This window comes from Artemia franciscana, chromosome 2 (assembly GCF_032884065.1).
Source record: "Artemia franciscana chromosome 2, ASM3288406v1, whole genome shotgun sequence".
In the NCBI taxonomy this organism is placed as follows: domain Eukaryota; kingdom Metazoa; phylum Arthropoda; class Branchiopoda; order Anostraca; family Artemiidae; genus Artemia; species Artemia franciscana.
In genome coordinates this window covers 10095540-10107602 of record NC_088864.1, presented here as the reverse complement: position 1 = coordinate 10107602, position 12063 = coordinate 10095540, and the positions used below count along the sequence as shown (strand labels likewise).

Genomic DNA, 12063 nt, shown 5'->3' with positions numbered 1-12063 from the left:
ATTTTTTTGGCTAGCAAAACTAAGTATTGAATAAAGAAAAGGTTCATGTTCGTACACTGATAATAATATACTGTCAGTATCAGACAGGTTTTCAAATAATTTCTTTTTCAAACAATTTCCGATAAAAAAAAATCTATTTGTGTGAGGGAGTGACCGATTCCCTTGTGGTAAGGATTTCGGAGACCACTACTGGTCTCGTCTAAGTGATAAATTTGGGTCAAAGTGATATATTCTATTTTGTTTTTGGCTAGCAAAAGTATGTTCAAAATGAATAAAGCATTTATATTTATGACTGGTGACAATGTACGATTGGTATTAAATTGATGTCCAAAGGAGTTCTTTTTTCCAAGAAATTTTCAGGGAATAATCTGAGAACTTTGTTTCCAATCAGTCATATACATCTAAACTTTCAAAACTTTATTAAACTTTACTTCTATCAAAACTTAGCAATAAAAGGAAAGCCAGTGACTAATAACCATCAGCCAAAAATCTTAATAACACCAAATGACTACCTTATTCTAATCAAGACACAACAGATAGAGCAAGGCGCATAATCTCAACTATACTATATAAAAGACCACAACCATATAGCACTTACTTAAAGACTGAATCAACCAAACCAGCTCAAAGAAATTATGCGTTACTTAATATCAAGCGGTGGCTAATGCTATCCAATATACAATGAGCTTCCTCCGAGTTTAACCATCAGAAAAACTCAATCAAAGAAGATTTTTCGAAAAATCGACATCAAAATAGTCATTTATAGCATTTATTGTTTTTAGCTGTTTACTGTTAAGTAAACGTTAAGCGACTCATACTTTGTTCCGCAAAAACATGATCACAAAAAAAGCATTAAAGAACGATAAAAACCCTTTAGAAATATTACTATTCTGGTATCCTTGCTGAAAAAGCCGTCCGAAGTTAATGAACAGAAAAAAAGTTCGACCTTTCCCTTCAAAAATCTGAAACAAATATCATGTGTTCCTAACGCTTCTGAGATTAAAAAAAAACATTATAAACTAAAGAACATCGGTAATCGAATAAACCACTGTCTCTTTTTATAAAATACCTGTTTTTTTCAATAAGTTAACAGATATTCTACCGGATTTCAAATTCAAACTCTCAGAGTTCTATATTTAGTCTTTTTAATAATAATAATAATTATTATTATTATTATAATTATTCGACCATGTTAAGTTATTAGTTTTTTTCTCTTCAATTTGGTTTTTCAGGCTCTCCTTTAAAATGAGGGAAAACTATTTTTGATTCACTTCTTTTTTACCAAAAATAGTACTAGATCTTTGGTTATACACAATTAAACATTCACTGCAGAAAGCTACAATAATATGATATAATATATATGGATACGAAAAGCCTTTATGGGCCTTATTAATGCAAAAATAGACAACAACATATTTTATAAAAAAAAGACACACCCTTAAACCGTAACTAATAAATAAACAAATCAAAGCTATGGTCCCTATATACCATACTGGTACACACCAATTTTACCTATTTATTCACCCCCATAAAACTTCCATCACTTAATGAATGAAGATTTTCCAAACAGAGATTTTTTCCTCTCCATGCTCAGCCGTTTTTTTTTTTTTTTTTTTTTTTTACTTGCTTAAACGGAAACTTTAAATATTATTTTGGCCGTATCTCTGATACCTTAAATAAAAGCTTCTTTGTACCAGCAACTGGGTGTTCAATCTAGTAATCGTATCTACTGCAGCTTTAATCTTCGAACAAACTGACGATATTGTATAAATACAATTTAAAGCTAAAACGATGAATATACTTACCATTGAGCAAATTAGGGTAGGAGCCAAGTCCAGTAGGCATTGCACTATTTGACATTCCCATATGCGGGCCAGCAGGAGCTCGCATATTCATCATTGAATTTGCTAAATAAAAAAATACCACATTAATAACTTCATTTACTGTAAGTAGACTTGTTTGTAAAGTAGTTAAAACAATAGACCTGTTTAAATTCTAAGATTCTCGAGAAGTTCCTATGTAAGCTGAAATATAATTTTCTGAATAAGATTTCGACTTTTATGTCTAAGCTAGACTTTTTAGCGAGTATACTATCTCTTTTAAAGGAGACAGTCTCCGGAAGGAAATATTAACACACACTAACTTCAGTTTTAACACAGAGACTACTTGAAAAGAATGCTCTGACTCGGATACTTTTCGGTCTTATTATTGGCTTAATATTTCACACAGGCCGAGCCAATCAAATGGAATTTAACTTTTCGCTTTTTCTACTAACTTAAAAATGAAAGCAATTAGGTTTTTAAGACACGGGAATATTTATCGACTAAGAAGACAATGAATTCGAATTAGCAAATTATGAGACACAAACTTGATTGAATAATTTGGTAATACTTCTCTAAGCAAAAATCAGAAGGTCTCTAATTCAATCTTGGATAGATAAGAGTAAAATATTACTCTTATCTATCCAATTATATCTATCCTTTATATATAAAATATAAAGCTGTAGAAGTATGGCTGCCTTTCAAAACACCTTACTTATCCCAAACAGGATTTTCTTCATTAGCTGAAATGAAATCTAATTTCTTTTATTTGCTGAAATGGTTTTAGAAAAGGAGCCTCGTGTAGCTATCCCATGATCGATGCCCAAATTTGATTAGCTTTGCGTCAATAGGCCAGCAGAGCCATCTCCCTAAGATATAATAAAATAAAATTGTTATCGGTTTTCTTTGTTTGAAAGAGTTTGTCTTAATAAATTTTTAGTACAAAACATTTTTGTGCTTGTATCATTTTATAAAATGGAAGGGAGGCGCCCTACGACAGATATTTCTAAGGGAGCCGTGGTAAAGTTAAGGTTGGAAACCCATGCTCTTGGAGAATTATTCTTCATTCATAAAATACGGCCTAACCACCTTTCTTTCATCAAAACCCTAAAGTGTGGTCCGAACCGTGCTAACTGTAACAAAACCTTTAGAACTTAAATTTTGGGAGCAATGTGTACACAAAAAAGACCTACATTTCATGCTGATTCCAAATATGTAAACACAAATAGTCCACGAAAGCCACACGTGAATTTGCACAATTTCAGAACAAGAAGACAAACACCCCTAAATGGTGATTCTCTCTTGGTCAAAATTGTAGTATCCAATTCAAGATGTCCAAGGCCTCCTCCCCCTAACATAATTTTCAAGCCCTAAATAATTCATTCAATTAATAGTAATTTAATCTGAAACAAAAAGGTGAGGGCAAAGAACGGCTTTAGACTTTAAAATGGGATTACATTTCAAATCAATTTCAGGGTCTCTAATAACATCAGTCTAGAATTGAATAAAACTTTGTAGCAGTTACCAAGTCCTTATACTTCTAAATAACCTTTTAAACGAGGAAGCTGCCTACACTAAAAAGTCCAAATAATAATCATTCTCCCAACACCTGAGACAGATTACCCAGGATTCCAAATATACCCTCAATCCCAACACATCCTTACCACAAATTAGCAGACACTTGGCTCAAAATACTCGAGACAATTAGCGAGAACTATGTTCAAAGAATTAAAAATTATTGCAGAAACTATTTACAAAATTCCTAAAACTCGTAAAAGCGAAACGTTATGTTTGGTTTGGTTTCCTTCATTTATTTAATGTATATCAGACTGATAGTATATTTTTCTTATTATAATGTTTTTTCTTCTATGATAAATGCTTCATAATAACATATCAAGCGACTTTAAGATTACGAGCAAGAAACACTTATACTTCACTTTGTAATATAAAACCCCATACATTAATCTGCATTAAATTTTTACAACTTTGTACATCGATGCCCTGGAAAAAGGATTCCCCGTATGTACTATTAAAGGACTCTTTTCTATACCATCTCAAGATTATCCAAAGAATTGCGTTAGACCATGCAAACTCGGCGAAATTTGGGCCTAAACACACATTTTTAAGCACCATTTAAACCAACTCTTTACAAAATTACCTTCATTCCCATCAAGAGCCTTGGACATGTTTCCAGGCAAATTCTATAACGTCTGAAGTAGAGAAAAATATGTCTTGATAATTTTGCCGAGTTCTCTCAACGGTTTCTACTGCAATTTGTTTTAAGCACAAAAGAAATACTAATTTTACTTGAGTTACTAATCTAATTCACCTGTTAAATACATTTGCTTAATTATGATGAGGAGGTTGGTTCGAATGGGTAGTATTGATACGATAAGGGACTGTCCGGGTTGCAGCGGTAGCTAGCAACCTAGTGAGAGACAATCATGCCCTACAGTAAAAAATAAAATAGCCCACAACTCCCAAAAATAGAGTCAGATAGTAGAATATGGGGATTATGTAAGTTTCATGGGATATAGCTGAAACCTAGTAAAGAACAAACCATGATACATAGTAACAGAAGTTAAGATAATGCATTTGTTGAAAAGTTGCTAGGGTAGGATACAGTGCCATACTGAGGCTCGTTTCTTGCTATCCCAACCGGGTTGGATTATCCCGATTACATTTACAAAAAAAAACTAGAATATAAATAAACGTGGTCATTACCCCTATCACCTTTCAATAAAACCCCTAAACAATTAGATCAACTATTTGAGAAAGAGGAAGAATAACAAAAAGTAACACACAGCGGATTTTTTATCTTATATTTACAATTGATTGAAAATACACAAATAAAATCACCTGCTCAATTAAAACATTGAACTGACAAACTAACAAAATATTAAACTTACCTATAAAAAATTAATCAAATACTTACGTCAAGAAGGTTAATTAAAGTAGAATTATGCTCCCAATACATACCCAAAATTGAGCTAAGTTGTTAAAAAACCAAGAGGAGTGAAAATAAAACCTTATTTTTGGAATTAAGTGGAAACTTACAAAACTAAATATATTTTAGAAAACTGGAAAAATCAGGAATCCAATTCTTAATGAAAAGAACTCCATCTGGAGTTGTTCAATTTTTGGTAGTAGCGGGCACTGAATTTGAAAAGAAAGAAATGAGGATGAAAAATCACAAAAATAACCTAAAAAATATGGGAATAAATAGCCTAAGAAGGTGTACATTCTTTGGAAAACAACTAATTCGTAAAGATTCAAGTATCAAGGACAACAAGCGCAGCCAAATTTAACTAATTACTTTTGCTTATTCATTTTTCATGGCTCAATTTGGCAACGCTGACGAAAATTTGATTCTGCCCACCAAATTTTGGAACAAAAAAAAAAGAAAATTCAAGAGAATCACAGTTTTCGGGTACAAGGCCAGTCATAAGGGGAAGGGGGCAAAATTTCTTACTTTTATGTTCTTGGTAGTTAAAAAAAAAACCTAAAATCCATTAAAAATTCTATAACCGATTGCAAACACTTATTAGTCCCATAAAATATTTAACTGACTACTCACGCTGAGGAGGCTGATTTGACTGAGCAGCATTCAACTGAACCAAAGCTTGTAAATTATTCATGGCGTGTAATGTAGAATTAGACTCAACGCCAGCAATAAGATCAGCCAAAGTCATGGCGCCAGTGGGCGGCCCCAGCGTAGGAGAGCCAACTTGTCGTCCATGCATAGGTCTTTCTTTATCGACGTAATTCCCAAATTGTGAAGACATGTTGAAGTCAGGGACTGCCACATTGTAGGCCTTAAAAACAAATAAAACTTGATTCCATAGAATTAAATACAAAAGAAGTTTATGATTATCTACTACGGTTCAGTTGAAAACAAATATCTAGTTATAACAACGTGGAATTAATTATAATAAAAATTCACCTTGACCATAAATTACGGCCAGAAAACCTCATATAAATAATAAACTTCATTTGACAAAAACAATCTCAGATAGACTTTTTGCGCAAAATACCATAAAAGTTGTAAGAAAAAAGTTGGACCAGTGGCCAAGTAATCATTTAAAAACAAGAGCTAAGAGCTCATGTGGCGCTTGTGACGAGGTCGGAAGAGCCAAGAGCTCATATGGTATGAGCTCTAGCAAGATTCTAAGAATCAACAGATTGCTTTAAAAGGAAAATCAGGTTTAATGCCGGTCAGGATTTAAAACATGAGCTCTGAGTCGCGAGGTCCTTCTAAATATAAAAATTCATTAAGATCCGATCACCCATTCTTAAGTTAAAAATACCTCAATTTTTCAAATTTTTCCTCTCCCTTCAGACCCCCCACATGGTCGAATCGGGAAAAACGACTTTATCATTCAATTTGTACAGCTCCCTGACACACTTACCAAATTTGCATCGTCCTAGCACGTCCAGAAGCACCAAACTCGCCAAAGCGCCGAAGCCCACCACCTAACCCCCTCCCCCCCCCAAAGAGAGCAGATCCAAATCGGTTGTGTCAATCACGTATCTACGAAATTTATAAGCGTTTTCCAAAATTTCCGGTTTCTCCTCCAACTCCCCCCTCCCCCAATGTCAACAGATCTGGTCGGGATCTGAAATAAGAGCTCTGAGACATGAGTTCCTTCTAAATATCAAATTTCATTAGGATCCGGTCACTCTTTCTAAGTTAAAAATACTTCAAATTTTCTAATTTTTCCAAATCAACAACCCCCTTCTCCCCCAAAGAGAACGGATCCGTACCAATTATGTCAATCTCGTATCTATAACTTGTGCTTATTCTTCCCATCAAGTTTCATCCTGATCTATCCGCTTTAAGCATTTTCCAAGATTTCCGGTCCCCCCTCCCTAATGACACTGGATCCGGTCGGGATTTAAAAAAAAAGATCTGAGTTTCGAGGTCCTTCTAAATATGAAATTTCATTAAGATACAATCACTCTTTTGTAAGTTAAAGATACCTCATTTTTTCTATTTTTTAGAATTAAACCTACCCCCCACTCCCCCTAAGAGAGCAGATCGGTTTCGATTATGTCGATCCCGTATCTAGGACTTGTGCTTATTTTTCCCACCAAGTTTCATCCCAATCCCTCCACTCTGAGTATTTTGCAAGATTTTAAGTTCCGCCCCCCCCCCCAGCTTCCCCTTCACCGGATCCGGTCAGGATTTAAAATAAGAGCTCTGAGACATTATATACTTCCAAACATCCAATTTCATTAAGATCCCATCACTCCTTCATAAGTTAAAAATACCTCATTTTTCTAATTTTTCAGAATTAACCCCCCCCCCCAAATCTCCTAAAGAGAGCGGATCCGTTCCGGTTATGTCAATCACGTATCTAGAACATGTGCTTATTTTTCCCACCAAGGTTCATCCCAATCCCTCCACTAAGCTTTTTCCAAGATTTTAGATTTCCCTCCCCTCAATTCCCCCCAATGTCACCGGATCCAGTCGGGATTTAGAATAAGAGCTCTGAGACACGATATCCTTCCAAACTTGAAATTTCATTAAGATTTGATCACTCCTTCGTAAGTTAAAAATACCTCATTTTTTCTAATTTTTCAGAATTAACTCCCCCAAACAGAGCAGATCCGTTCCGGTTATGTCAATAACAAATCTAGGACTTGTGCTTATTTTTCCCACCAAGTTTCATCCTGATTCCTCCACTCTAAGCGTTTTCCAAAATTTTAGGTTCCCCCTCCTCCAACTCCCCCCCCCCCCCAATCTCACCAGATCTGGTCGGGATTTAAAATAAAAGCTCTGAGACACGATATCCTTCCAAACATAAAATGTCATTAAGATCCCATCACATGTTCGTAAGTTAAAAATACTTCATATTTTCTATTTTTTCGAATTAACCGGCTGCCCACTCCCCCCAGATGGTCTAATTTAATCTATTCCTAATTTAATCTGGCCCGGTTCCTGATACGCCTGCCAAATTTCACCGTCCTAGCTTACCTGGAAGTGCCTAAAGTAGCAAAACTGGGACAGACCGAGAGACAGACAGAGCGACAGACCGACAGAATTTGCGATCGCTATATGTCACTTGGCTAATACCAAGCACCGTAAAAAAAAAAAAAAAAAAAAAATATATATATATATATATATATATATATATATATATATATATATATATATATATATATATATATATATATATATATTCAATTGATTTACACAAAATTAAGCTAAAAAACCGTAGAGAAAGAGTGTTTCATGCGCCTATGATCACTTAAAAAAAACTCCAAATCTATCACCGAATGATGTTATTGTCTTTACCAAGCAAATAAAATTGTCAAGCAAAGAAATTATCTTTAAAGGACACAAAGGAACCCTTTAACTACATATTTACTACGAAATTTATGCTCAAAAACTGGTTTAAATCAAACAAAGATAAGATATCATCTATAAAACACCAGAGGCTAGACAACATGTCTGTAGTGAAAGATTTAAATCTTTCGATTTAAATCGGCGCAGAAGCATTGTGTTACGGATGAACCTCACAAACTCCTCAAAAAAGGTGCACAGCTGATTTTAAAATAACTGCCTCTTCTGTTCCTCTCCCCAAATTATACAGAAGAAAGTTCAGAAAAGGAAAACACACTAAACAATTTGAAGTCCACGTCCATTTTTTATGCTAATTTGTTCTCCAAAGGGTAAGAGGTTTAAAGTTAGCAGGAAAAGTTAGTTAAATACACAAATAACCTAACTGTGTTTACAATACGAAGGGTCCTTAAACTCTTTTAAATATGAATAATCACGAAAGATGAACGTGGAAAGATGAAAGATGAACCTATTACTGTATTTTAGTATGTGTGCTCATCCCTTCTTTTGAAATCAGCTGTGGACTTTATGACCTGACTAACATTGCGAAGGAGAAGAAGCTGTTATAGGAAAGAAGGTCGCTCTAGATGCTTGATTAAATAAAAAAAAAAAACAAGTTTTTTTAACGGGAAGTAAGGAGCGACATTAAAACTTAAAACGAACAGAAATTACTTCGTATGTGAAAGGGGCTGCTTCCTCATCAACGCCTCGCTCTTAACGCTAAAGTTTGACTCTTTCTTTTAACTCTACTTTTTAAAACAGTAAAAAACTTTAGCGTAAAGAGCGGGGCGTTGATGAGAAAGCAGCCCCTTTCAAATACGAAGTAATTTCTGTTCGTTTTAAGTCTTAATGTCGCTTTAAGTTTTAACGTTTTTGAATCAATTCATGTTTTGATTTTGGCTCTCCGCAGATGAATAATTAAAACGAAATTTGCATTTTTTTTTTTTGCTAATAGGCTTTCTCGTAGTTTTGATCGAATGATTTTGAGAAAAAAGGAGCGGGAGAGGAGGCCTAGTTGCCTTCCGATTTTTTGGTTACTTAAAAAGGCAACTAGAACTTTTAATTTTTTACGAAGTTTTTATTAGTAAAAGATATACGTAATTCACAAATTAGCTTACGTAACGAACTTATGTATTCTCATGTTTTTATCACGTATGTGAAGGGGGTCACCCCCTCGTCAGTACCTCGCTCTTTACGCTAAAGCTTAAATAGTGTCCCAGTTTCTTAAGAATGACTCCTGAATCACAAAAGTCGTAGAATAAATAGTTGAAATTACTAAAACTGCTTTAGCGTAAAGAGCGAGGTATTAGGAGGAGGTGAGCCCATCATATGCGTAATAATTTCTGTTTGTTTTAAGTTTTAATGCTTCTCCTTACTTTCAGTTGAAAAAAAACTTTTCATTTTTATTTTTTCATTGTTTTTTTTAAATAATGCTAGAAAATCCTGCCCTCCCTTCATGAAACTTTTCTTCCCCCATGATAAATTCCTCCAAGAAAAGTTCCCCCAACATATCCCCCTCATCTCAAGCTTTCCCCCCCCCCTCAACCTAAAAATCCCCCAGAAAACGTCTGTACACTTCCAGATAACCATTACTATATGCAAGCACTGGTCAAAGTTTGTAACTTGTGGCCCCTCCCATGGGAACTGCGGGGGAGTAAGTCTTCCCCAAAGACATAGTTATAAGGTTTTTTGACTGCGCTGAATAAAATGGCTATCTCAGAATTTTGATCGGTGACTTTGGGAAAATAATTAGCGTGGGAGGGGGCCAAGGTACCATTCAATTTTTTTGTTCACTTAAAAAGGGCACTAGAACTTTTCATTCCCGTTAGAAAGATCCCTCTTGCAAGATTCTAGGACCACTGGGTCGATACGATCACCCCTGGGAAAAAAAAAACAACAAAAAAACAAATAAATACGCATCCGTGATCTGCCTTCTGGCAAAAATACAAAATTCCACATTTTTGTAGATAGGAGCTTGAAACTTATACAATTGGATTCTCTGATACGCTGAATCTGATGGTCTGATTTTCGTTAAGATTCTATGACTTATAGCAGTTGTTTCCCCATATTTTCTAAAATAAGGCAAATTTTCTCAGACTCGTAACTTTTGATGGGCAAGATTAAACTTGATGAAACCTATATATTTAAAATCAACAGTAAAATGCGATTCTTTTGATGTAGCTATTGGTTTCAAAATTCCATTTTTTAGTTTTGGTTACTATTGAGCCGGGTCGCTCCTTGTCACAGTTTGTTACTACGAACTGTTTGATGAAAACGCATAGGGACTAATGCTTCACTCTATCACCAGAAGAATTTACTTGGATTAATTTAGAATAATACGTCCTCCCCCGCAGCTTCTGTGTTTGCTTAGTGCAATATTGACAATCCTTTGATACGTAAATTGAGATTGATAAAATGGTCGGTCATAAATGTGTTGAAAACATTCACGCCCAGAGGACAGAGTAATAGCCAATTTTGACAATGTTATAGAAGGCGGCTTCTAAACTCAGTCCAGTAGGTTTTGTGTAGATCAGATGTCAATGATATGGACAGAAATTTTAAGAAATCGCTAAAGGGATTAACGCCACGTTTCAGTGATACCACACCCGAATCAGTGATACCTGATGTGTCGAGATTGCTTTTTGGTATTCTAGTTTTTAGACAGAGGTTGAAAGTTGAAAATAAACTGACCCATGTTTATGATACAGCCACCACAACAAACCAGAAATGAAAATGACCGACAATGAAATCCGCGGTTAGAAGACAAGCGACAGCGAGGATCACAGCGAGTCGTACACGAAAATAATGCGCAGCGAACTCTGTGACTAGAAAAGAAACAACAGCGAGAATCAGAAGGAATCCCCGGAGAATACTAAATTCTACAAAATAGATGGTTTTGTGAAGGATCAATACAAAAGGAGAATTGAATTCACGCAAGAATTTTTTAATTTACGTGCAAAATTATACAAGATGACGAATGACCCCAACAGCTGAAAAGAGGCATTGAACAAGCGACAGCAAGACTCACATCGAATCACAAACGAAAATGCTACACAACAAAATATACGTTTAGAAGACAAATACAGATTACAAATATGTCAAGCGAAATGATACAAGAGGACACAGGAGTCCGAACAGCTAAAGAAAAAGGCATGGAAAATGCATCTCAGATGATGAACAAAATAAAGCACAACGATTTGTGGTTAGAAAAAATACGACAACGAGCATCACAAATGGAAATTACGGACAACAAAAGTCTGCAGTCAGAAGACACGCGACAGCAAGGATCACATCAAATCGTAAACAAAAACGACGACGAGCGACATCCGCGGTAAGAAAAGAAGCCACAGCAAGAATCACAACAAATTCCAACAAAATACAAATACTTTAAAATGTATGATTCTTTGAAGAATAAAAAGGAAGCATGAATTAAATTCACGCCTGAATTTCTTCAGGCGTGAATTTCTTCAATTGGAATTGCTGATACGTCATGGCACGGCTTATAACTAAAGAACAATACGATAGTTATGGTAGAGAGAGCGTAATTCGAGAGCCACAAACATGCAAACCAACCACATGCCGAATGCAAGAGATCGACCTAAAGTCTTATTTCAGCATCGCTCGAAAAAGAAGTAAGTAAAATTACGCTTAAAATTGTCAATACACGTATCTTTTGAAAAATTGCTTCTCTGGGGGTATAACGTCATACCTGAGAGACTTCGCAGCCTGGTTTTCTGTGATTTTGTCTTTACTGGATTCCAACTAAAAAAACAAATGGGTGTTTCCTTTGATATATATTCTTGTTAAAAGATATATATGCCACATCACTGCTTAATCAACACTGAGCAACAAAGTTAGCTGTAGTTAGTCTCATTGATAACCGGACAAATAATGACATCT

The 12063-nt window shown here is 35.1% G+C and overlaps 1 protein-coding gene across 1 annotated transcript in view; it reads right to left on the bottom strand.

Annotated features, from left to right (window-relative positions):
- The window catches only part of LOC136034104 (B-box type zinc finger protein ncl-1-like), a 120459-nt gene that overhangs the window by 39712 nt on the left and 68684 nt on the right, over positions 1-12063 (bottom strand). Inside the window, exons 11-12 of the mRNA XM_065715238.1 lie at positions 5398-5635; positions 1806-1907 (exon numbers count right to left, since the gene is read on the bottom strand). Of these exons, the coding sequence (XP_065571310.1) occupies positions 1806-1907; positions 5398-5635 (340 nt within the window). The remainder of the gene's footprint in view (positions 1-1805; positions 1908-5397; positions 5636-12063) is intronic.